Below are 27,654 nucleotides of genomic sequence, written 5' to 3'. Positions count from 1 at the left end.
GGAAATTACGTTTTGTAGCCGCAAGCTGGTAGCTTTTATGTGCCACTCCGTGATGACCACCGGTTGCGTGCTGGAAAGAATATATTGTGATGGCACCACGGCTGTTGAGTTGCATCGACCAGCGCGCAGCGGTGGAAAGTTTGTCGGTGACAAACTGTTTTGACAAAGGGAGCAATTATTTTCAAACAAATATTTAAAAAGTTACATAAAACATTAAAAAATACTTTCAAAATCTTAACCAATTTTGTCAAGGCACGACTCATTTAAAAAAAAATTCTTCAAAATGTCTATACATGGCAATGCCCTAAAAGAGCACCAAGTTGACGCTCAAGTGTTGAGCTTACTGCACAAAAGTACGAGCACTGCAGCACGTGTTTGCTGAAGAGGATGCTCGTTAGCACTTTTGCTGCTGCTGCTGGTGTAAGTAAAACGCTTAGCTGTTCTCGCTAAGATATCGACCAAGAAGGCAGAGATGGCTTCCGAGTATGTTGCCTAAGCCGAGAGTGATTCTTGCGAAAAGCTGCTCCGTTCGGATGCGTTCGGCGCTCTGGAAGGAATGCAATTTCACGGTGCCGTACGTTTTAATCTTCATAAATTTGCGAAAGGGTAACGGCAGGAAGCAGTTTTGGTGTAGAGTAGATGGACCTGATACGTTCTTATTTACAAATGCAAAATATGAAAATCATTTTTAAATCAGAGCCTGTTCTTTTCATCCATATTTTGTAACAATTTTCAAGTTGCAAACAATAATTTTCAGTACAATCCAGACTCGACTATCCGAAGGCCTCGGAAAAATTTCACTTCGGATAATCGAATCATGAAAAAAAAAAACTTTTAAGAATCCCTTTCGTCTACCTACCCCCCCTTTTATCCCAGCAATAGAGATGTCGACTCGTACGTTTTCGAGATATGATTTTTTGAAAATAAAAACTGGAATTGGTCACATTCCCGATTTGGGCGCGAAATTTTTTTTATGATTTTTTATGTAAAATTTTCGAGGAATCCAACAAACACATGTTCAAGCACAAGCTTAGCATGGTCAAAACGCCATTTTATGTTTTCACACGACTTTTTTTTAAATATTAGGCTGTTTTTTTGGATCTCAAAACATTTTCATTGAAAGTCAAACTAATCACCCTTCATTTACGTCCAAGACAGCTAAAATCAAATGAAATGGCAAGGAGTTATGAATTTTCGAAAAATGCGTTTTTTTTACGAAAATTTCCATTTTTGGGACCACCCTAGCACGGTGTAGGGGGTTGTGCATAAACCACGTGGCCTTTTTTTGGAGAATTTTTGACCCCCTCCCCCCTCATGGTTTTCGTGGTTTCACGCCAACCCCCTCCCTATATGACCACGTGGCTTTTTCCTCCCAGGTGAAAAATCTTAAAAAAAAAAACAAAATAAGTAAAGATTTCAAAAATGTTTATCCACAAATGATGTACCGTCAGTGGTGGTGACTTTTGGTCAAAAAACGATATTACTGTTGTTATTTTAACACAATAAAACATTTCAAATTATATCGAAATAAATATTGTTGGGGAATGCTCCTGAATTTACCAACATTTTCCCAGAATATGGCTAGTATAATCCCACCGTTCATAAATGCCAATCGTTTTAAAATTAACTCAAACTCACCCTTTAGAGGGGGTGACATTGGGTCAAACAGAAAACATTTTAATTTGTGTAGGTGCTGTAACACCATTAAAACCAATTTAATAATATATAAAAAACAGAAATTCACTTAAAAGTGTGAAAAAAGTATGATATCACAAAGTTTAAGGTAAATAATAACAGTATAACAATTTATTGAAATGGTACAGAAAGTAAAAAAATACTCTCAACAAAACAAGCAACTTAGTAAAACATATGTATTCAAAATTATGGAATTGCAGTGCAATTAATTGCATCCAGAATAAATATGCTTTAAGAATTAAATCTATTTTGATTTATAAACAGCATTCATGATTTAATTTAAATGCGCTTTAAAATTTTTTCATAAAATTGAAATTATCTAGTTATGAAAGCTCCTAGTTAATATTTATTTAATTCCAAACATTCATAAAAATCCAAACTAAAGAAACTTTTCTTTTTAATTAAGCATGATTGATTCCAATGATTCAGTGTGTCCAAAAAAGTCGAGCTGTTTAATTTTTTTCTCCATACAAGAATCAGTGACAGGGACAAACATTCAATGTTAAGACCTTTTGAAATGTTAGTCTTAATTTTTTTTTTGAAAATATTGATTTCGAAAAGATCGGAAAATTTCACGAAAGTTTTATTTATAAACATTGAAAATCGCACCATTAGTTGCTGAGATATCGACATAAGAAAATTATGGGTTGTTTGGGTAGTAAACATCCATTTTTCTGTTTTAAAATCTTTGCATGGCAATATCTTAGAAACAGAGCAACAAAGAATTTTCTCAGCATTTCAAAAAAAAAATTTTTTTTCAAAATTGGGCAAACTTGGGCACTATTTTTTTAAATTAATAACTGCAACTAATTTAAAAAAAAAAGTTACCAAAAAATAGCTATAACTTGAAAACGGTGCACTTTATGAAAATTTCACTAAGGTACTTTTAGATTGCAAATTTGATTTTACATCGAAAAATAAAATTGAAATAAAGTTGCGGTCAATATTTCGATTTTTTTAATCAGTATTGATTCAAAAATTCATAACTCAAACAACAATTTTTTGCCCGTTCTGAAAATTTCTGAAAAATTGGCCAAATTAAAAAAAAAAATAAAAATAGCGTTTTTTGCAAATCATGTTTTAGTGACAAAATGTGAAATTAAAAATCAGCAAAGTAAATTACCATTTATCATTTTTTTCAGTGTAGTCCTTATCCATAACTATAACTTTGCCGAAGACACCAAATCGACCAAAAATTTCTTCAAAAGATACACATTTTTTAATTTTCATTGCTGCCAAATTTGTATGGAAAACTATATGGACAAACTAATGATGCAAAATGGCTTGGGCACCAAAAAAGGTTTCAGACGGTTTAAAAAAATAAAAAATTATAATTTAAGAATAAAGACCGATTTTGTATAGAATTGCTCGAAAATCGATTTCGTGTCTTTGGAAAAGTTGTAAACAACGCGCTAAAAATCATTATTTTAGTCATGGACATCCAAATTGTTTAAGTCTTACTCTTACTTTAAATTGCTTTGCTATCGACTACGTGTTTTGATAAATTTAAAGAAGATTGAACTAAAATTTGGAATTTATTTTACATTTTTTTCAGTTGTTTAAATTGGCAATTATCTACGATTTAAGATTTTTTATCCAACTTTTGGTTGGAGATATTACCTCAAAATAAATACAAAAAAATATTAAATAAGATAATTTTTCAAGCGAGTTGAAAGTACCGTTCCATCTTTTTTAATGAATTTTATTTATGTTGATCTTGACGGCATTGAATTGAAATTTATTTCACAAATTGATATCGGCATTTGAAAATTAAGTGACTCTTTAAAACTTTTTAGTTATTATTTTAATGTGTCTATATATTTGAGTGGTTTTATCTCAAATATGAAGTTGAGGGTATAGTATATTTTCTCAGCTTAAAGAAAAACTAATATTTTCAGGAAAGGCCCCTATTTTTTTAAACTTTAAATTAATTGAGAAACAAAAACAATGTTTGCTTGAAGCTCGTTTTTTTTCTCTAAAAATCTAAAATGTTTGCCCATGTTTCTCTTTGGCTCAAGAGATGGTCCCTATTAACATAAAAAAAAACTAAAAAAATACCTACAACTTTGACGATGGATAGTAATCGTGTATTTTATGAAATGTTATGTAATATAACAATCCGAATTGTGTAACCCATGAAATAAGGAATATATTTTAGACCAAAATGTTCATCAAATTTTTTGGTGAATCTTAAAGTATGTATCGTTATTTTTTCGTTACTGGTTAGTTTTTAATGTTAGACGTTTCACTTGCAAATGAGGTAGTGAAACTGAAAATTTGCGCGATAATCCTGAAATTGGGGTTTTTAGTTTCTTTGTACTTAAAAAATATTGCATGAGAGAGGAGATACAAGATATCTTGAGTTTGTTTTAAGTGTCAAAAGGAAATCTTTCGATTAAGATTCTTCGATCACTTATAGGACCAGCTACGGTAATTAGCTAAGATCTGAGATTTTGAAAAAAAAATTTGCAGAGAATCATTTCTAGACACTTCATTTATAATACATATTTAGTTTTTTGCCTTGTTACGAAAATCTTATAAAATTGTCAGCAATATTTATTTTTTAAGTTGTTCCAAAATAGAACTATCGAAGACTACATCTACTTTCAATGAAAATTTGCAAGCACATTTTAGCTACTTGATACCATCAACAAAAAACTGAAATTGTGTTTGCATTTTGGTACGCATTTTTTAGGGTATATTAACTTTGGATACTGTCACTTTATTTTTTAACATCTTTTAAACTTTTTCAAAACGTAGTTACATTAGTATTAAAAAGTGTACATTCAATTACAGGCTCAAAGTATTGATATGAATCTGCCGAAATATATAATTCAATATTGAATTGGAAAATATTATGACATTGAAATATAAGTAATAATTTTAAACACAATAATTATATGGTTTTGAAGTTTAACAAAAAATATATGCATATAAGTAAATTTAAAGCGCGTATTTTTTTGTTTTTTTTTTTTTAAGAAAAGGTTTTTTTTCAAAGGCCACGTGGTCAGCCGTCGACCCCCCCCTCCCCCCATGGCTTTTCATGGTTTTTTTCGATCGGATTTTGGACCCCCTCCCCCCCCTAAGGAGACCACGTGGTTTATGCACGACCCCTAGGTCACCATCACAGGAACCCCCAGAAAATTTTTCAGCTTGATCGAAGATTTTTTTTTTCGAGTCAGGCTATTTTCAAATGGAATTGCTGTACACTCAACCTCCGGTAGTTGTTCACTTTTTCGTTTGACACTTTTTTAGTTTGTACCCCGTTGGTTGGTCAAAGTCATACTAAAAGTGACGAACTAACACTTTTTACACGGCGCTCAGGCACACTATCAAAACAAACGTTTGGTCAAACTAAAAAGTTACCCCGTTCGTTTGACAACAGTTGGTGTCAAACCATCCGGGTTTGAGTGTATATGGATATTTCACAGTAAAATATTTTAATTGTAGCTACTTACCATATCCTAGATTAAGGTGTGTGCCAAAAAGCTGTAGTTGAAAGAGAAAAAAATATATAAATATGGCAGAGCATAAGATTTTTACAATTATATTACGGTGTATTTTTTCGAGACCTCAAAGAAAAAAAAATTGGTATGTCTGAAATTTGGCACCGTGAAAGAAGGGCTCTTTCCCGACATTTTGCGGGGTATACCGAAATATTTCGTCGGGGGGTCTAGAGCAACTTTTTTTATTGAAGATTATTTTTCGATTTTATTGGATATTTGTTCAAAAAAATCACAGAAAATCGGTGCATTCATGTTGATATCACTCAAATATCTTACGAATATACTTTGGAGACTCTAACCAACTATATTTGACCAATATTTGACCTCCAATAAAAAAATCGAACCAAAATATCAGATTTCTAGCTTTCTATGAAATTACCCAAAATCCAAGCTGGAAATCCCGATACGACCGAAAGTAAATCTTTTCTGTGTGCAATTCGTTATGAAATTACAGCAACACATTGCCCGGTTACAAATTTGAGCATTAAACAATACAAAACATGGATTATTTCACAAAAAGCTGTTTATTACCTAATAGGTTCCGACAATTATTTTTTCAATCCTCTGTCACATCACACTATTACATTTTAAAACATTTTAGAATCAATCACATTGTAAAAAACAGTTTTCTGAACAAGTTCCATAAAAAGTATCAGTTTTGGTTCAATATAAACAGAGATATGCCCAATTTCCTGAAATAAACAGTACCTTTCTCCAAAATTTCTTAATTTAATCACCTTCCACATGATGGGCACTGTCTAGTCCACTGAGTTTTGTAATGAATGCTACAGAGTTATTTTCATGAATTTCGTCAAAACTTGTAATAATTTGTATGTTTCAATAAAATATTATCATCAAAAAAAAAATCTTAGCAGGTAATAGTGTGATGTGGCAGAGGATTGAAAAAATAATTTTCGGAACCTATTTGGTAATAAACAGCTTATTTATTAAATAATCCATGTTTTGTATTATTTAATGCTCAAATTTGTATCCGGGCAATGTGTTGCTGTAATTTCATGACGAATTGCACACAGAAAAGATTTACTTTCGGTCGTATCGGGATTTCCAGCTTGGATTTTTGGGTAATTTCATAGAAAGCTAGAAATCTGATATTTTGGTTCGATTTTTTTATTGGAGGTCAAATATTGGTCAAATATAGTTGGTTAGAGTCCCCATCATAAATGCACCGATTTTCTGTGATTTTTTTGAACAAATATCCAATAAAATCGAAAAATAATCTTCAATAAAAAAAAGTTGCTCTAGACCCCCCGACGAAATATTTCGGTATACCCGCAAAATGTCGGGTGTTCGCGCGTGTGGTCGGTTCGGGGATTTCGGACCCAGAAAAACACCGTTTTTGCACAATTAAAAACACTTTATTACGCGAACAGAAATTACACAATTTATTCTAACGTGCAACGGTCGGGTGTAGTCAACGGTTTATTTAAGACTATAATCTTAAATCCATTGTACATGGGAGGCTGGCCGGGAGAGATCAAGTAGAGCGAGGATTCCCTCTGCTCTCTGCTGGCTCTCATCAAAGATGGACCAGGGACGGTGTGAGAAAGACAAGGACAGTGTAACATTTATTCGTGTGGATCACATCTAGGGTGTAACAAAATTAAATTTGATCTCTCGCGCGATCATACCGGCCGCCTTGGAATCACACTGATTCAAATCATCTTCTCCGTGTCGCTATCACAACTACTACTCTAATTCCCACTGATAACCCACTGGTTTGTTTTTGTTTTGTTCCTTATCCGTTATCTTCGTCTCTTATCTACTTCTACTGTTTCTGCTATTACCCTAGGTCAAGATTGGTCATTGTTTTCCTTATATACTAGCGATCGCTGCTGCGGCCGTCGATCGAACAATAGGCAGATATTTTTCTACTTCTGGACGGGCTGGATCGTGCACTTCGCTGCAGTCGAAATGCACCGATTTCGCGTAAAAATCTGCTGTTTCTGGACTGGACTGGAACTCGGGCGATCAACCAGGATGCCGCGCTGCTGCTGGGGACACTGCTAGGTCGATAGGTGCCGTGGTGCTCTGCCAAATCTTGATTTTGTCGTTCTTTCAGGTGCTGTCTCAACATGGCGTCGATCGAAAGCAGGTCGACCTTGAACTTGGGCTGGAACTGGGATGTACTGCTACCGTCTGCTGGTGTTGATTTGAAATGCTGCTCTGCTGTGCTCGATCGGTTGATTTTCTGCTCGTTGCGGGGGTGGATGCTTTGAAGGGCTGCGGTTGTTGTTCGACGGCGTGCCGCCGACGTTGGTTGTCGATTCGTCTGTCTGCTTGCTTGCTGCTGTTGATCTGTGCTGGTCTGTGCTGAACGCAAAGCCACCGTGCGTGGGTGGCGCCGTGCGTGATCTGCTGCTCTGGTGCCTGATGCTATCGGTGACGCCGACGTCGGCGTCGATGCGATGCGAGACTCCCTAATCAGATGAGAGGGTGCTTTTTAATCGGAAAAATTATATTCTAAAACGACTTGCCTGAACTGGGGGAGACCTCCGTGGCCTCCCCCGACGCCTCCTGGCGTCGCTGTTGACCCTCAGCGGTTACCAACACGATGGTTCTCCGGGTGTACAGATGCTGCGATGACGGGGGTTGGCTCCATCGGGCTGCGATTGGGAACGAGCTGGCCAAGCTCGCTGCTGGTCGTGGCAGATGGGACCGGGAGGACGTCTCCTCCGCTGTTGTCATCGTGTGCGTGTGTGTACCTCGAAGAGTTCCAAACGTGGAACAGAAGTTAGCTGAGTTCAGAACTGGGAGCAGTCATCTTGACTGAAATGGCGCTGGGCGCCGCTGTTTTCCGTAACCGTAATTATGCTGGGCCTTTGCCAGCTAGATCGCAAGCAAACATCTTCATGCAAACCACCACCGAAACAAAACAGGTTACCTCAGAGCATTTCGGAAAGTTCCGATCTTTTCAACGGCCTCCGAGCGCAGAATGACCCGCAGGTCTGGGCGCAGACAGGGTGGCGACTCTGGAGGAAAAAGATTCGGTGAACTTTTTGAAATTCAAAACAATACATAACTTAACTGGTGTGCGGAGGCCTTTCGACCTCCGCCGTTGGAGGAGTCCTAGTTCTCCCCTTGCGCGGTAGAAAGGTTGTCACGGATCGGCAGGATGCAGATCTTAGAGATCGCACGCTGATAGCTGCCGTCCTTTGTGCGCACCGTGACGACACGGATATTGCCGTCAGCTCCCGGGTGGATATCGGAAACGCGTCCGAGCTGCCACTTCAACGGCGGGAGGTTCTCGTCCTTCAGCAGGACCATGGTTCCGACAGCAACGTTGTCTTTTTGCTTTGTCCACTTCGTGCGGTTGTGCAGGTCCGACAGGTAGAGGTTGGACCACTTTTTCCAGAGCTGCTGCGTGTACCGCTGGACGGTTCGCCAGGCCGACAGTCTGTTCTCGGGAATGTGGTCGAGGTTTGGTTCTGGAATCGCAGTGAGTGGACGCTGGATCAGGAAGTGTCCTGGGGTGAGCGCTTCGAAGTCTGCGGGGTCGTTGCTGAGCGGCGTGAGCGGTCGCGAGTTGAGGATCGCTTCGATCTGAACCAGCACAGTTTGGAACTCGTCATACAACAGGGTGTACAACCCGATCGTACGTTTGAACAGCAACTTGAAGCTCTTCACCGCGGACTCCCAGAGGCCGCCGAAGTTCGGCGAGCGAGCGGGAATGAACTTGAACTCGATGTTGTCGTTCGCTGTTTCGCGTATAATCTCCTCTTCGAACTGCTGACTTATGAACAGCTTGGCGAGTTCGCTCAGCTCACGTCTTGCGCCGACGAAGTTCTTGGCGTTGTCGCACATGACCAGCTTCGGTTTGCCACGCCGGGCAGTGAACCGTTTGAGGGCCGCCAGAAAAGCCTGCGTCGTTAGGTCTGCTGCTAGTTCTAGGTGAACGGCCTTGGTGACCAGGCAGACGAAGATGGCAACGAAGCACTTCACTGGGCGAGCTCGGCGCTGCGGGTACGCGAACTGAAAAGGTCCGCAGTAGTCAACTCCGACTCGTGCGAACGGTGTGCACGGTGTGACTCGTTCGGGCGGCAGATCCGCCATGAGCTGGTCCAGAACCTTCGGCTTGACACGGAAGCAATCGACACACTTGTGGATCACCTCGCGAACGAGATTGCGGATGTTGATCGGCCAGAACCGCTCACGCACAGCAGAGATCAACAGTTGTTGTCCAGCGTGAAACATGGCCTCGTGATAGTGTGTGACGATAAGCTTCGTGAACGGATGACGATGGTCGAGAATGTACGGATGCTTCCGATTGTCCGAGACTGCGGCGTGCTGCAACCGGCCGCCGACGCACAGGATTCCATCGATGATTCTTGGGTTCAGCGCAGCGATGCGGGAGTTGTTTGGAATCGCGCGATCTCTGGACAAAGCATCATACTCTTCCGGGAAGCATTCTCGTTGAGCGAGGCGCACCAGCTTCTTCAAAGCGACCTCGAGCTCTTCAGCCGTCAACGGACCAACTCTGCGACAGTGCTTGTTCGCCGCACGGCTGTTGAAACAGAAGCGGCAGATTACAGCGGTCGTCCGTATTGTCACGGTGTACGACGAATTCGCTGTGAACAGTCTACAAGGCTCGGCGTCATGTGCAACTGCAGCGACAGCGTTGTGTTCCTCCAGTTCTTCGTGGTCGAAGTCTGCTGCGTTCGGCACTTGAGCGTGCGGCCAGTGCTGGTGGTCGAGACTCAGCCAATCGGGTCCGCTGAACCAAAGCTTTGAGTACTGCAGCTGCATCGGCGTCATGCCGCGAGAAATGATGTCAGCTGGGTTCTCTATTCCGGGCACATGGTCCCAAGATCCGCTCTCCGTCAGATGTTGAATCTCGGACACACGGTTGGCCACGAACTGGTTCCATCTAGATGGCAGTGACGCAAGCCAGCAGCGTACGATCATGGAATCCGTCCAGAAGAACGCTTTGCCTCGGAAGTTGATGGCGTTGGCCACCTTCTCGTACAGATGCGCCAGCAGCAGAGCGGACGCCAGCTCCAGGCGGGGAATCGACTGCTTACGCTTCTTCTTCTTCAGGTTCTCGAGCGGTGCGATGCGGGATTTCGAGGCCAGCAAGCGGACGGTGACGTCGCCATTGGCCGAAACGGTTCGGATATAGATGCACGCCCCGTAAGCGTTGACTGAAGCGTCGCAGAACCCGTGAAGCTGCACATTCTGGTCATCTGCACCTGTGCCAATCCAGCGGGGTATCGACATGCTGTCTAGACCGGCTAGATTTCTGCGGTATTCTCGCCAGTACTCCTGCAGATCTTCTGGCAGAGCGGCGTCCCAATCCAGTTCCATGCGCCACAGCTTCTGCACGAAGATTTTCGCTTGGACGACGACAGGACCGATCAGCCCGTACGGGTCGAAGATCATGGCCATGTCTGAGGCCACGACACGCTTCGTGATCACGGCAACGTCGTTCCACTTTGGCGATCTGAAACGGAAACAGTCCGTACTGGGCTCCCAGACGAGCCCGAGCGTCTTGACGGTTGCGTCAGACGTGTCCAGTTCAAGCAGAGACCGTTCGTCGCGAAGATGTTCCGGGACGTCGAGCAGGATGTCTCGGGAGTTTGAATGCCACTTTCGCAACGAGAATCCGCCAGATTCCATCAGATCGACCATTTCGGCGACTAGCTCTTTTCCTTCTGCGACCGTGTGCGCACCTGCCAGCATGTCGTCAACGTAGAAGTCTCGTTTGAGGACCTTGGCAGCGGATGGGTGCGTCTTTTCTCCGATCTCACCGAGTTTTTGCAAGCACTTGGTCGCTAAATACGGCGCAGACGCCGTTCCGTACGTGACAGTTGTCAGCTCGTAGATTCGGATGGGTTCGTCAGCATTGTCTCTCCAAACGATTCTCTGCAGTCTCTGGTCGTCAGGCTGGACGCGAATCATACGGTACATCTTGGCGATGTCAGCGACGATGGCAACAGCGTGGAGTCGAAAGCGTAGCGCAATGTCCAGTAAATCGTCCTGCACAACTGGTCCCACCATGAGCGCATCGTTCAGAGCAACTCCGGTAGACGTGCGACACGAAGCATCAAACACCACGCGGAGCTTCGTAGTGGTGCTGTCCGGCCTCAAGACGCAGTGGTGTGGCAGGTAATACGCTAACTCTCCCGCGGCTCTCCCGTTCTCCAGTCCCAGGAAGCGTTTGATGGCTGTTGATCTGGACTCACCGAGACGCTGGACAGCGTACTTCTTCTTGGGCAGCGTCACAACAAATCTGCCAGTTTCGTCACGAACCGTCGTCTCCTCGAACAGCTGCTCGCACGTGGATTCTTCGATCGAGTGCGTGCTCTTGGTGCGGCACGTTTCCAGTTCCCAAAATCTGGTCAGCAGCTCGTCGATTGCCGCGACGGATACGAGAGACGTCGATTCTGGAACGCTGCCGGGAAGCCGGCCGGAAATGATCCAACCAAACACCGTGTTGTGCAGCGTGGGGCCGTCTGCAACTGGTTTCACCCGTTCGTCCGTCAGCAAGTCCATGTAGAATTCGGCACCAATAATGACGTCCACTGGACCGGTTTTGTGGAACTCCGGATCAGCCAGGAACATCCAGTCGGGCAGCTGAATTGTAGCCGGGTCGATGTACGACGTCGGCAACGAAATGTTGAGCTTGGGCAGGACGTGGAACTGCATCTCCGACTCGTACGCTGAAATCTGATCGGAACGCGGACCGACATCTGCACGCACGAGCTGCGTCGACACACAACGGGAAGTTCCGATCCCTTGGATCGGCAAATACGACGATTGTCGCTCGAATTTGAGTCTTCGCGAGAACTCTCTGGTCATCAGACAGTGCTGTGAGCACGAGTCAAGAAGCGCACGCGCTAGCAGCGTGTTTCCAAAGCGGTCTTTAATGCGGATGAGCGCGGTTGACAGGATGATGTTGTGTGTAGGCGTGACGGGTAGTGCAACGTAGTTTTGACTAGTGGTTTGTGGCTGTGTGGTTTGAGAGTCTGTAGTCTGTAGGTTAGTCGGATTAGCAGGTGCATTGTTGGCTGGAGTGTGTGTTGTCTGATTTGTGTTCTGTGGTCTGGGTTGTTGTCGCTGTACTGAGGTCGTCGCGGTCGGTCTCGACTGCTGTTGTGGAACGGAGGATCTCATCTGATCGTTGTGCAGCATCGAGTGATGTTTCTGGTGACAGTGGTGGCAAGTTCCTCCTTCGCACGTCCGCGGGTAATGTCCAGGCTTCAGGCAGTTTCTGCACAACTTGTTCCTCGAAACAGCGTCGTTGCGCTCCGAGATCGTCATCTTCTGGAACTTGAAGCACCGGAACGGGGTGTGCCACGGGCCGCTGCAAAAGTGACACTGGTTGCTGCTCCGCACAGCAGTATGACAGACCGCTGCCTTCGGAGGGCGCTGTTCCGACGGTTTCGCTTTCGCTCGTTGGATCGACTGAAGAACCGAACAGTGGGCGCGCAAGTACTCCAGTAGAGCCTTGTAGGTTGGGACATCCTTGCTGTTGTGGTGGGTCTCCCAATTCCTAAGCGTGGCCGAGTCCAGCTTTGAGCACAGGACGTGCGCCATAACCGTACTCCAGTCAGCAGTCTTTTCGCCCATCTTGTCCAACATCTGCAGATTTTTCTCAAACTCACCGAGCAGGTGGCTGAGACCGTCGTACGACTCCTTGGTCAGCGGTTCCAGATCCAGAATGACATCGAGGTGGGCTTTCACGATCAGCTTCTTGTTTCCGTACTCCTCCTCCAGCGCGTTCCACGCGACGGAGTAGTTTTCTTCCGACAGGTCGATGCCACTGATCTCCAACAACGCAGGACCAGAAAGAGACGATTGGAGATAGGTGAACTTGTCCATCGATGTCAGCTTCGAGTTCCGGTGGATGAGACTCTTGAAGGTGTCACGGAAGGTCACCCACTCGCGCAGATTTCCGCTGAAGTTCGGCAGATGAATGTCAGGCAGCTTGACGCGCAACGGAAACGAGGTATCCGCATCACCAACACTTGGAGCTGTCTGCGCGACGTCCTTAACCGGCCGCTTCGCAATCAGCATCGCCTTGACCTTGCAGAATTTGTTGTCGAACTCCTGCACCACCTGTAGATTGGCCTCTTCACGATGTGACACGACCTCCTGCTTGACCTTCGGCTCCGCATCCGCGTACTTGGCCGCATCCTTTTCTTCCAGCAGCAACTCCAGCTTCGTCCGTAGGTTCGTAAACTCCAGGTACACGTCGTTCAGCATTCCGAGTCGAACTTCCAGCTGGCACTCGTGTTCTTCCGCCTTGTAGTGCTCGACGAACTGATTCAGCACCTCCAGTTTATTCAGCAGGATCTCCTGCTTCTTCCGCAAAGTCTGCAGATCGCCCATCGTGACTACTGATCGCCAACTGAATAACATTCACTTCACTTTCAGATTCACCAGAGACAGACGGATCGACTCGACGTTCCACGACGCGACCGCGCAAGACAGATTGCGAACTGTACGACCCAGTATTGACAGCAGCGACAGGGGAATCGACCAGGGAACTCCAGAGGACCAGACAGAACGACACAACACTCATGCAACCTGACCAGACTAATAAAAACTCTCGTGCAATTTTATTTTCAAAGCCACTTTATTTCGATCCGCAAAAGAGCCAAATTAACCAAGCCACCGTACTACGTGCAAATACTCTCCTGTATCTCCGTCTTGATCCGCCAAATCCGTCCCGAAAGCTCCCAGCGCCAATCAATCACCGACTCCAACGATGACGTCAGCCAACCGGTTGAGATGGTGACGTCGCGACGCTTGCCAAAGCGCGCGCACCGTGAGTCGCCGTGAGTTCCGCGATGGCGAAATCTTCTTCACAGCACTGCACTGATCGTCACTGCCTTTGTTCGGCTTCTTACAATGCACTATTGTGCCACTGTTCAGCTCCGGGTTTGTGGGATTTTTTCCGCACTTTTTCACGGATTTCCCGTGCACTTTTTGTCCGTAATCACGCGCAGCACGCACCAAAACTGTCCAGGCGCGCTTCTGCACCGTTCACTTTAGGCCGCTCTTCGCGAGCAGGCTAACACTCCGCGCACTGAACTGTCCGTTTCGCGAAGTGTCCCGAACCTGGCCAGACCGGATCCTTCGGATCCGGTTCGAAGGACCAAATGTTCGCGCGTGTGGTCGGTTCGGGGATTTCGGACCCAGAAAAACACCGTTTTTGCACAATTAAAAACACTTTATTACGCGAACAGAAATTACACAATTTATTCTAACGTGCAACGGTCGGGTGTAGTCAACGGTTTATTTAAGACTATAATCTTAAATCCATTGTACATGGGAGGCTGGCCGGGAGAGATCAAGTAGAGCGAGGATTCCCTCTGCTCTCTGCTGGCTCTCATCAAAGATGGACCAGGGACGGTGTGAGAAAGACAAGGACAGTGTAACATTTATTCGTGTGGATCACATCTAGGGTGTAACAAAATTAAATTTGATCTCTCGCGCGATCATCGGGAAAGATCCCTTTTTTCACGGTGCCAAATTTCAGACAAACCGAATTTTTATCATTAGTTTGTTCTAAAAAACAAATATGATATATTTTGTCAAAAAACTATGTCATATTTGTTTAGCTTATTTATATTTTAATAAAAATCCATTCAAAATAGACTGTCTCGTCACTTTATGAAAAAAAATTAAATAAAATGGTCAAACCAGAACTTAGTTTTTTCCGTGAATTTTTGGCCTCAAAACAACTCCTCAAACTTTTGAACCGAATGGTTGCGTTCTCACTTTGCGCATTGCATTTCAATCTTGTTTTGTATGGTAAAACCCATATTTTGTATTTTAATTTTTGTAATCCTTGTTTTGAATTCAATTTCCGTTGAGAAAAAACTCAAAAACTTTCCAGAAGAAAGTATAATGCTAGCTTGCTCCTATCAAATGATACGGTGTTCTCAAAACTGGTCTGAAACTGGGTTTTTGCTCGAAAATCGCGTTTTAGACCAGTTTTGAGCACGCTGTATCTTTAGAAAGAAGCAACATAGCGCCATACTGAGCAATTCTCTGAGTTTTCGGTCATTCGATTCGATTTTTGTATTCTTGATTCCGGCTGAAACTTTTTTGGTGCCTTCGGTATTCCCAAAGAAGCCATTTTGCATCATTAGTTTGTCCTTATAATTTTCTATACAAATTTGACAACTGTCCATACAAAAATTATAAATGAAAATTCAAAAATCTGTATCTTTTCAAGAATTATTTTGATCGATTTGGTGTCTTTGGCAAAGTTGTAAGTATGGATAAGGAGAATACTGAAAAAAAATGATACACGGTAAAAAATGGTGATTTTTAAGTCCACTTTTTGTCACTTGAACTAGAGTTGCAAAAAAATATTATTTGATTTATTTTTTATTTTCTGATATGTTTTTGGGGACATCAAATGCAAACTTACCAGAAATTTCCAGAACGGGCAAAAATCTTTGATCGAGTTGTGAATTTTTGAATAAATACTGATTTAAAAAAATCGAAATATTCGTCGCAAAATTTTCATCTTCAATTTTCGTTTTTTTTTTTGCAAATCAAGTTTTAATGACAAAAAATTAAATAAAAAATCACGAATATTTTTTTAACGTGTATCATTTTTTCAATGTAGTACTTATCCATACCTACAACTTTGCCGAAGACACCAAATCGATCAAAAAAATCCTTCAAAAGATACAGAATGCCAAACTACCAAATTTGTAAGGAAAATTAAACGGCGGTCGCATGATTGTGATGCATGGCGGCATGAAAGTATATCAGAATCTGCATGAAAACTGTCCTCATGCATTTTTTGCGATTTAGGGGTATGACATTTTTGCCCGTTACCGACAATTATCGTCATTACAGAACTTTTTGATTATTGATCCGACACGCTTCCACCGCGCCATGGACGCTTGAGGGACGGGCCAGCATTATATGTGTTGGTGAGAACTGCAGATCGCAGAAATGTTTACACGCGGGCAAAAATGATCTACGGGCTTGCTGCAAAAAATGTGTGCAGCAAATCCACTGTAGCAAATTTTGAGATATATTTTTCCTTTGGGTGTAGGTTTAAAAAATACAAACATTTAAATTCTAAAAAAAGACCGATTTCGTAGAGAATTGCTCTGCTCGGGATCCTACTGTTGAGTATTAAACAACTGTACAATTTTTTGATAAGGTCCCAAAAATCTATTTTTTTTAAACCTATAGTATAAAGGTCCTTTAAAAAATCTGAAACTGTCCTAGTGTATAATGCATTTTACAACTCTAACACACTCAAAACTCTTGTGATATTCCAACACCCAAGCTCTCAAAATAGTTGGTTACCGTTCCAACTCGCTGGTTCTGGCAATCGGGACAATTCTTTTTTCTAGTGATTTTTTAGGATGTCTAGATGATCTTAGAACTTTGCCGAACTCAATTTGATCAATTCTGTATTTTTTGCGATCAGAAACATCGTTCCAACTACATGCATTTTTTAACTGTATTTCCTGAGTAAATTGATAGAGCTCGCAAAATTTTACACAATTGACATAGTATCAAGCTAAAGCTTGAAAACTTACTCACGAATGATTTTTTTAGAGTTTGTGTGATTTCTCAGTTCACGTTTCCCAAATGGATTATGTTTGAATTTGATATGACATACATAAAAATACCATATACCAAAAGATACTCTTTAATTTGATTGCCATTTTGAAACGAATCGTTTCTACAACCCAATTAATTTGCATCTCAACATTATGCCTAATCAACATTCATCGCCTAGCATTTCCCTGCGAAAAAACTTATCCAAAGCCCACTGACTGGCCCAACGCCGGAAAAACACGACCCAATTGAGTTAATTCATTACGCCACCGCCCCCATGCCCTAGGCACCAGCAAAAGCTCACCAAACCGAAAGGATTAAATTTCCCAAATTGCCTGTTTGTGAGTGTATAAAAGCTTACCCGTCCGCCTCCTGAATCGCTCTTTCATCGGAAACACACGAAAAACAGCAAAGTTTAATCGATCGCGTCGTGTTTCGAGCACAAAAATAAAAATGCCTCACCGTCGTCGTTTGCCACCGTTTGGACGGACTGACTGACGGCGACGGTTTCTTCCGGTGGCAAAAGCACAACATCGCACATAAAACTTTATTCCAACTGGATGGGCTCTGTTTTGCCGGTGCGAGCGTCCTTGCCATTGGCCATACCACCCGTTTGAGGGACGACGACGGAGGCAGCAGCAGCAACAACAGCGCAGTCAAGTTCCGACTAATGGGCCTAGACGCCGTGGACGACCGTCGGCTGACGAAGTCATAAAAGTCAAATGAAGAGATGAGCTTTTAGAGGGGGAATGGCAGCGAAAGCTTTTCCGGAAGTCATGCGAGATGACGAAGGTGGTTGAAAAGGAAAATTAAAAGTGAAGGAAGGAAGAAAAAGAAAATTAATTGAAAAGAGAAATGACCAATGATAAATGATAAATGATAAATGATAAATGATAAATGATAAATGATAAATGATAAATGTTAAATGATAAATGATAAATGATAAATGATAAATGATAAATGATAAATGATAAATGATAAATGATAAATGATAAATGATAAATGATAAATGATAAATGATAAATGATAAATGATAAATGATAAATGATAAATGATAAATGATAAATGATAAATGATAAATGATAAATGATAAATGATAAATGATAAATGATAAATGATAAATGATAAATGATAAATGATAAATGATAAATGATAAATGATAAATGATAAATGATAAATGATAAATGATAAATGATAAATGATAAATGATAAATGATAAATGATAAATGATAAATGATAAATGATAAATGATAAATGATAAATGATAAATGATAAATGATAAATGATAAATGATAAATGATAAATGATAAATGATAAATGATAAATGATAAATGATAAATGATAAATGATAAATGATAAATGATAAATGATAAATGATAAATGATAAATGATAAATGATAAATGATAAATGATAAATGATAAATGATAAATGATAAATGATAAATGATAAATGATAAATGATAAATGATAAATGATAAATGATAAATGATAAATGGGTAATTCTCTACCAACTCACACGAAATCGGGAAAAGTTGCCCCGACCCCTCTTCGATTTGCGTGAAACTTTGTCCTAAGGGGTAACTTTTGTCCCTGATCACGAATCCGAGGTCCGTTTTTTGATATCTCGTGACGGAGGGCGGTACGACCCTTCCATTTTTGAACATGCGAAAAAGAGGTGTTTTTCAATAATTTGCAGCCTGAAACGGTGATGAGATAGAAATTTGGCATCAAAGGGACTTTTATGTAAAATTAGACGCCCGATTTGATGACGTACTCAGAATTCCAAAAACGTATTTTCATCGAAAAAACAATAAAAAGTTTTAAAAATTCTCCCATTTTCCGTTACTCGACTGTAAAAATTTTGGAACATGTCATTTTATGGGAAATTTAATGTACTTTTCGAATCTACATTGTCCCAGAAGGGTCATTTTTCATTTAGAACAAAATTTTTCATTTTAAAATTTCGTGTTTTTTCTAACTTTGCAGGGTTATTTTTTAGAGTGTAACAATGTTCTACAAAGTTGTAGAGCAGACAATTACAAAAATTTTGATATATAGACATAAGGGGTTTGCTTATAAACATCACAAGTTATCGCGATTTTACGAAAAAAAGTTTTGAAAAAGTTACTTTTTGCGTTTTTCTTTGTTTCGTCGTCCGTGTCTGTCGCGGGTGACCATGAACGGCCATGATCGATGACGACCAACTTTTTTAAAACTTTTTTTCGTAAAATCGTGATAACTTGTGATGTTTATAAGCAAACCCCTTATGTATATATATCAAAATTTTTGTAATTGTCTGCTCTACAACTTTGTAGAACATTGTTACACTCTAAAAAATAACCCTGCAAAGTTAGAAAAAACACGAAATTTTAAAATGAAAAATTTTGTTCTAAATGAAAATGACCTTCTGGGACAATGTAGATTCGAAAAGTACATTAAATTTCCCATAAAATGACATGTTCCAAAAATTTTACAGTCGAGTAACGGAAAATGGGAGAATTTTAAAACTTTTAGTGTTTTTCGATGAAAATACGTTTTTTCGGAATTCTGATTACGCCATCAAATCGGGCGTCTAATTTTACATAAAAGTCCCTTTGACACCAAATTTCTATCTCATCACCGTTTCAGGCTGCAAATTATTGAAAACACCTCTTTTTCGCATGTGCAAAATGGAAGGGTCGTACCGCCCTCCGTCACGAGATATCAAAAACGGACCTCGGATTCGTGATCAGGACAAAAGTTACCCTTAGGACAAAGTTTCACGCAAATCGAAGAGGGTCGGGGCAACTGCTGTGTGAGTTGGCGGAGAATTACCAAATGATAAATGATAAATGATAAATGATAAATGATAAATGATAAATGATAAATGATAAATGATAAATGATAAATGATAAATGATAAATGATAAATGATAAATGATAAATGATAAATGATAAATGATAAATGATAAATGATAAATGATAAATGATAAATGATAAATGATAAATGATAAATGATAAATGATAAATGATAAATGATAAATGATAAATGATAAATGATAAATGATAAATGATAAATGATAAATGATAAATGATAAATGATAAATGATAAATGATAAATGATAAATGATAAATGATAAATGATAAATGATAAATGATAAATGATAAATGATAAATGATAAATGATAAATGATAAATGATAAATGACAAATGTAAAATGAGACAAAAAAAGGAAATCTTGTGATTTTCAGTGGATTTCCTCCTGCGTCAAAAAAGTGTTACATTTAAAGAACATGCTACTCTTGCTCTCTGTATATTCAGTAGAGTCGTTAAACTGTTTGTTGCAGGTATGATGTTCGACTATGTTTATGTTTGTGCTAGCCAGTTCCATGGGCCACTAGTATTGGTGAACGGACCCTGTCCTTTGACGGCGCTTCATTTATTACCCCATGGGAGGGAGTGAAAGTCGTTCCCAATTGCCAATCTGATGCGTTGATGATGATGAATGGCACGAAAGATCTCGTTCTCGAGAACTCATCCAAAAGGCTCTTTCTTTCTTCTCTTTTTGTCAGATTAACGAGCATCGGATAGATAATCTTTGGTCTGGCAGGAATAACGAGCGAATTCGAGCCTCATTTTTTGCTATTTGTTGTGATATCTAGTGGTTTCTTTGTTTGGTTTATGATTTTCTGGAAGGCTTTGTTCGTCGTGAATCAGAAATTTTGAGCTGGATTACTGGCCATTAAAATGCGTAATAGGAAAATTATCAAGCATTTTACAGAAAGACATTACACAATTCCTACGATGAAAAATTGGCTAAAATTGTTTAATTTTTATCTTTCATTGTTACAGCCTAAAAAAAAGCTTTTGTCGACTATCATTTTGAATTTCTAACTTCTCATTTCTCATTTTTTACACATGATTTTAATTGGTTTACAAGTTTGAAGGGAAATTTTCGAAAAGTTTAGGTAAAAGTGCGATGCGATAATCTTTTTGAATACAAAAAAGTTTAAATTTGACCAAATTTCCCTTTAAACTTCTGAAGCTACACCCAAACGAAAAATATATCTCAAAATCTGCAACAGTGAATTTGCTGCAGAAAATGTTATATTTTATTACATTTTTTGCAGCAAGCCCATAGATTATTTTTGCCCGCGTGTAAACACGTCAGCGATCTGCAGTTCTCACCAACACATAGAATGCTGGCGCGTCCCCGAGCAACAATCTAGAGAGAACATTATGTTCGCGCTCTGTCCCTCACCATTCATCATGTGTCCATGGCGCGGTGGTAGCGTGTCGGGTCAGCAACCTAGAAGTAGATGGTTCAATCCTCGTTCTGTTAAGGTTTTTTTTTCTGCAATACAATCAATCTGCCGTCGGTAATGTCGATAATTGTCGGTAACGGGCAAAAATGTCATACCCCTATATCGCAAAAAATGCATGAGGACAGTTTTCATGCAGATTCTGATATACTTTCATGCTGCCATGCATCAAAATCATGCGACCACCGTTTGGGTGTACGGAGAAAAATATCCCTTTTCCATATTTCCGTCAACCAAATAGCCCCGAGATTGTGTCCCAAGAAGTAAATTTAAAATTTTACGACTACTTGCACAAAGTTTGGTCAAATTTTAACTTTTTTCTATTCAAAAAAAAATTATCGCGCTTTTACCTAAACTATTCGAGAATTTCCGCTCAAACTTCTGAAGCTACGGAGAAAAATATCCCTTTTCCATATTCCCGTCAACCAAATAGCCCCGAGATTGTGTCCCGAGAAGTAAATTTAAAATTTTACGACTACTTGCACAAAGTTTCCGTTTGCTCTGGCTGGCTGTTGTGCTGTGTGTGAATGTTTACATCTTTGGGCGAAAAACCAACCAACTCAGGCAAGGGCAGCATCCCCGTTTTATGCTCTGCGGGTATTGCCATTAGTTTTCATCCTCTGTTGAACTTTCGGTTTGAATTTTACCGCTGTAAACAACTTTTTCCCGGCAGGGCTTAACAGGAGGGGAGTCGATGAAATGGAGTTGGCGTTTTTGAATTGCTGAGTTTATTTTGAGATTTTTTTTTATTTAGTGTTTGTTCTTTCGAACAAGGGAATTTACAATTCTTTCAAAATTTCTTATCGGAAATTCCGTTTAATGCACCGCCACAATTTTTGTTGAAAATTTCTTATGTTTTCGTCAAAATGATTCGAGTATTTGATTTTTTGATTTTACTTTAACCTTTTTAGGACCATAACTTTTTAACCAAAGAGACCTTTTGGATCATTTATTCGTCAAAAGATATCTTCATGCTATGTTGGCAGCTGTCCATGCCATAATTCTACAAATTTAAAAAAAAATCTTTTGAATTCGTAGAACAATTTTTTGATCGATTTGGTGACTTTGTCAAAGTCTACAATATGGCAGAGAAGAAATCAAGAAGAAAATCACGAACATACACTGATTGATCTTTTTCCAAAAAAGTTTCCCAATCAACACACCGCGGTGGTGACCCTTTTTCTTTCACACTTTGCCCCATCTTTTCCCACAACTGTTGATAGAACTAAGACGACCGGTTCTTAGTGGTCACCATTTTCGGGTGCCCCTCTTGTTTTGGTTAAAAATGGTCTCTCTCTCTCTCTCTCTTTTCTCGGAACGAACCCAATTCTCGTTGAACCCGTTGAAAGGCTGTGCCATTTCCCCTTACTGGTTCCAAAGTTATGGCTCAATATAGATTATTGAATATTTACGGGATTATAAAGAAGCAGCAGCGGCAGCAGACTTTTGGTTTTTGCTGCTTCGCCACAATTTTCCTCAAGGAGAAAATGTTGTTTGGTGTTGTGTCGTTGCTTTGCTTCCTGGGTTAGTGGGAAACTTGGAAACTGGCAGATATATGGGATATAAATTAAGTTATTGCAGATTTCAGCAGTCAATTTTATTGCACTTTACGGGAGGTTCATTTTTCGTTAAACTGTGTATTACGCCAAAAAGAGCAGGCAATTTAATTACGTGTCAGATTCACAACGAATGAGTCGTAACTTTGCAACGTTTGAACCTACCTGATTATCTGTGTTTATGGAGAAGGCTGCGATATCCAGTATTCTGCTGAGGGCAAGGCTGATCAGTGTGTAGATCCACATGGTGGTGCTGTAAACGAAACGAAAGAACAAGAAGAAGACGTGTGACTTTCACGACATTTAAAACAATTTGGAAAGTGGCCAATTACTTTGGGAAACTTCCCCCGAGGGGGGGATTGGGAAAGGCCACCAAAAGTAATAAAACTTTCAGAGTGGCCAAGCTGCCAGCGTCGTCCTGTTCAAATTCATTTGATATTCACCAGCAGAAGGAAAAGTTTTTCCATCTTATTGCTGGCCCCCATAAATGGTCATTAAAATTCCGTCAAGATATGGGTTTGGGAGCGTGTTGGGTTAGGATTCTGCTACTTTATGAGGATTTGTTTCAAGATGGCCAATCTGTGATTCGGAATTTCACTTATTTGGGCCATTTCCAAATGTTTATTTTTTTATTTATTTAAATTTGTCAACCTTTTGACTGATGGATACGATGAGGCTATTTTGTTACTTCCTTTTTTTGAAGATTTTTATCGAGTTTACAGGGTTATTATTAGTACAGATTTATCAAATTTCTCAAAAATATGCCTAGAAAGCCATTTTGTATCATTTCAAAAGGTCGTAATGTTGAAAGTTTGGACCTTTTGAAATGTTAGTCTTGATTAGAAAATTTTGAAAATATTGTTTCCGAAACGATCGAGAAATTTCATGAATGTTTCATATTTTAACATTGTAAATTAGTTGCTTAGATATCGACGTTAGAAAATGGTGGGTTGTTTGGGTGAGATTTAGAAAACATCAATTTTCCTGTTTTTAAATCTTCACATGGCAATATTTCATCAACGAAAGGTCATATCAGCGAATTCAAAAAAGCTAAATAAAGAGAATTTTCTCAGCTTTTCAAAAATATTTTTTTCAAAGGTGGGCAAACATGGGCACAAATTTAAAATAATGAATAACTGCGAAAAGTTACCTAAAAAATAATTATATCTTGAAAATAGTGGACTTTATCCAAATTTCACTAAGTATTTTTTTTCATTACAATTTTGATTTTACATCAAAAAATAAATTTGAAAACTTTTTGAGACTTCTATTTATTTTTTTTAAACCAGTATTGATTAAAAAATTAATAAAGTCAAAGATTTTTTACACATTCTGGAAATTTGATGTCCCCTAAAACATTTCAGAAATAAAAAAAAAAATAAAAAATAGTGTTTTGTTTCGCACATAAATTTTAAATGTCAAATACGTGAAAGAAAAAATCACCAATTTTTTTACCGTGTATCATTTTTTTAGTCTAATCCTTACAACTTTGCCGAAGACACCAAATGGATCAAAAACTTTCTTCAAAAGATACACATTTTTGAATTTTCATAAATCATTTTTGTTTGGACAGCTGCCAAATTTGTATGGAAAATTATATGGACAAACTAATGATGGAAAATTAAAATTAAAAAAAAACCAATTTCGTACAGAATTGCTCATCTGGTTTTAAAGGTACTTTTGGCTTGATTTCTGGAGTAATTCCAATGAAAGTTAGAAAACTGGAAAATTTGAGTTTGAGAAACCTTTTTTCGATCCAGCCAAAGCAGCATTTCTGGATGAACGACAACTGACTTACTTACTTAAAAATATTTTTAATGTTATATTTTTGAATATCGAAAAAAATAGATTTTCAAACATAATATTATTGTTTGGAATGTTTCTATTAAAATAAAAAAAAAACTAGGCTAATTTTATTTTTATCAAATGTATTTTTTTCTTAAAAGTTCAACTTATTTCTTACCATTCAAAAGAGCTTAAATGCGTTAAAACATCAAAGTGTTGTTTTCCTGAAAATTTGCTTATTGCTTTTTTTCTAATTACAACTTTCGAAACAACCCTAAAAAAAACCTTCTGATCAACTTTAAACCACGTCGTAATCCAAGCTTTTATTGGTAAATGGATTTGCTTTTTATTAAAAATTAAAATTTATAAAACAAAATAAAAATAATCTTCATAAAACTTTAAAGTTTCTTTCAAAATAGTTTTGCTTAGCTTTTCTTTACATTTGCGTGAGATTTTGCTTCAATTCATTGAAAGTTTTTTTTTATTGATGCGTAAATTCTTTGAAGCATTGCAATGCTCTTAAAATGTTTGTAAAATTTATAAAACAAAATAAAAATAATCTTCATAAAACTTTAAAGTTTCTTTCAAAATAGTTTTGCTTAGCTTTTCTTTACATTTGCGTGAGATTTTGCTTCAATTCATTGAACGTTTTTTTTTATTGGTGCGTAAATTCTTTGAAGCATTGCAATGCTCTTAAAATGTTTGAAAAAGATTGTTTGAAGATATTTGAATGTAATTTAAATAAAGTAATTTTGTAATCTTTCAATTCGCAGTGGTTTTTCAAAGAAAACGAAATAAAAAATAATTACCTATTTTTGTGAATCATTTCATTGACTATGAGCAGATATTTTACCCTCTACAACCCAACCCCGCCTTTAGGAGTTTTATGCCAATATTCAGCATTGGAAAGAAGAACTTTTTAAAATCCTCAAATATCAAGGTTGGAAGTTTTACTGGTTTTATGCGACATTGACAGTTTTTAAAAAAATGCATTATGCAGGGGTCAACATTGGCTTGGTTTTTGTAATGTCCCAAACTATACCTTTTCGCATTTTTTCTACAAATTAAATTATAATGGTATAACTCTATAGTTAAAAATGTGAAAACAAACAAAGATTAAACAAACATAAACTTATTATGATAGAGGCAAATAAAAATACTAAAAATGAAACAAGAAAAACATAACACAAGAGAAGTAAAGTTTTTCTTAGAAGAAGAGTTGCTCAAAATGACACCATTTAATCATCTACTTTTGCTTTCAAACAACTACCTACATAGCAAATTATGAATTGATTTCATATGAAAACAATTTTAAAAAGTCGACGTGCTAAAAAGTCAGCATTGAGAGCACGTTAGAAATTCATACTGTTCGCTTCTTTTACAATCATCCTTATTTCCATCCATCCTTATAAAATTAAAAATTGTAGATAGTTATTGGTTATAATTTATTATTAAAAGAATATTTTGACAAGCAAATTGAATGCCAAAACCTCAGATTATGTTTTCAATGTAGCAAGATACGACCCAAGTAGCACACTTTGTTTGCCAAAAGATTTCCGAACTTGTTGTTGAACTCATTTACTATGTTTTCCCAACGTCCCTGAGAACTCTTGAACGCTGGAAAAAGCGCACGTTTTTCTGTTGTTGAACATCTCTTAAGCTGTTAGAAATGTGCGTGGTTTAATTAAGTTTAACCAGCGCACGTCCTTCTTGCATAGAGAACGTTTGTTGAACATGTCATAAGGACTCTTGACTAATAGATTCTGAACCGGGTTGGATGACGTCGTTAGAACCGTTTAACAACACCGTTTAACAAGTTTCAGGAGGGAGTTAGCCAAACGTTTTTATAACCGTCCAAGAACATATCGAATGTTAAACAGGCTTTTCATAAAATATGTTCAAGGTGTTCGCTCAAAAGTTTTCTTTTTCTTAATATAATCCTTTATTTGTGAGTAATATCGCTTTACGATACTTTAACTACTAGTTTTTGTAATTTATTAGTTTGGACAGGGATACGCAATTTATGAATGATAATAATATAAATGATGGATAATAAAAAATATCAACCATAAAAATCATTCAATTTCCTAATTATGCCTTTGGGGATTTTTTTTTTTTCAATTATGTTTAAGTGCTAATTAACATTGCTTGCTGCTACTACTCTACTACTGCTGCTGGTTCCCGGTGCTGCATTTTCAGTTTTCCTTTTTGATGAAGAATGCTCAGGGCAAGTATCGAACCCAAGATCACTCCACGAGGGGTTATGTTGGATGAGTAGGCCTAAACGTCAATAAGAAGTCTGCGGTCATCTAGGTTTTACCAAGTTCACTAACAGTTTGCCAAAACTTCTTTCAAACATAGGCTGTTTCTATTTTTAGAACTATCTTTGCTTGTTTCGTCAACATGTCCTTGCTCGGTTTGTAGAACACGAACGCGAACTTCACATAAACAACTTGTTTACGGGAAATCCCAGCCGAAGCCAAAGGTCAAATCTACTATGTTTACACGTTTAGCAAACTGAAATGAAACATCATGTCTGCAAATGTCATTTTGCTTTTCGAGTTCTACAAGCATGTTTCATTGAGGTCAGAATAAACTTCAAAATGAACTATTCGTAATCCGTTGCTAGATTTGGCATTTGTGTTACACAGCCATGTTGAACAATAGTTTTTTGATCAAAATGTAAACAATTAACCAAATTTTTTGACACTTGTTCAATAATTAACGAATAAAATCACTTATGCAGCAATTGTTCAACAAAAAAAATAAAGAGCGATGTTTTTCTTGCTACTTGGGGACAATAGCAAATTGATGCATTTAATATTCTGGGAGTTGATTTGCAAACAATCCATAAAGAAATTTTTCGTCAGTTTATTGTCGGAAAACAGTCTCCAGAATTTAATCTCGTGCCGTTGTTATGGCCCAGACAATCGCCATTTGGGACAAAACTTCATTGTTCATCCTGGGAACGCTGTCAACAACATTCTACGCCAGTCAGCCAGCCAGGATTTTCTTGGCGTTCAACTTTTGCTTACAGCTCATGCTGGGAGAATTCTTTGAAGAGGAAGCAAAAATCCGTGGCCTGGCCGGAAAATGAAAGGGTTTGGAAAACAGCATTCCCTTTATTCAAGACTGAAGAAAAACTCCAGCCAAACAAACGTTGAAATTTGCATTTCCTCTAGCAGAAGTCTGCCTCCGGCAGTTCAACCGAGGGTTGTAAAAGTTGACAAACATAAAAAAAAATCTCGTGAAA

General features: G+C 39.0%; 1 protein-coding gene across 1 annotated transcript; it reads right to left on the bottom strand.

Annotated features, from left to right (window-relative positions):
• Positions 1-8,288: 8,288 nt before the first annotated feature.
• Positions 8,289-13,550, bottom strand: LOC119769219. The gene has a single exon (XM_038261143.1). It carries the CDS (start codon positions 13,548-13,550, stop codon positions 8,289-8,291), a length of 5,262 nt encoding a protein of 1,753 aa, XP_038117071.1.
• Between the last annotated feature and the right edge of the window lie 14,104 nt (positions 13,551-27,654).

This window comes from Culex quinquefasciatus, chromosome 3 (genome assembly GCF_015732765.1).
Source record: "Culex quinquefasciatus strain JHB chromosome 3, VPISU_Cqui_1.0_pri_paternal, whole genome shotgun sequence".
Lineage (NCBI taxonomy): Eukaryota > Metazoa > Arthropoda > Insecta > Diptera > Culicidae > Culex > Culex quinquefasciatus.
This window is presented reverse-complemented; position numbering and strand designations above follow the sequence as displayed.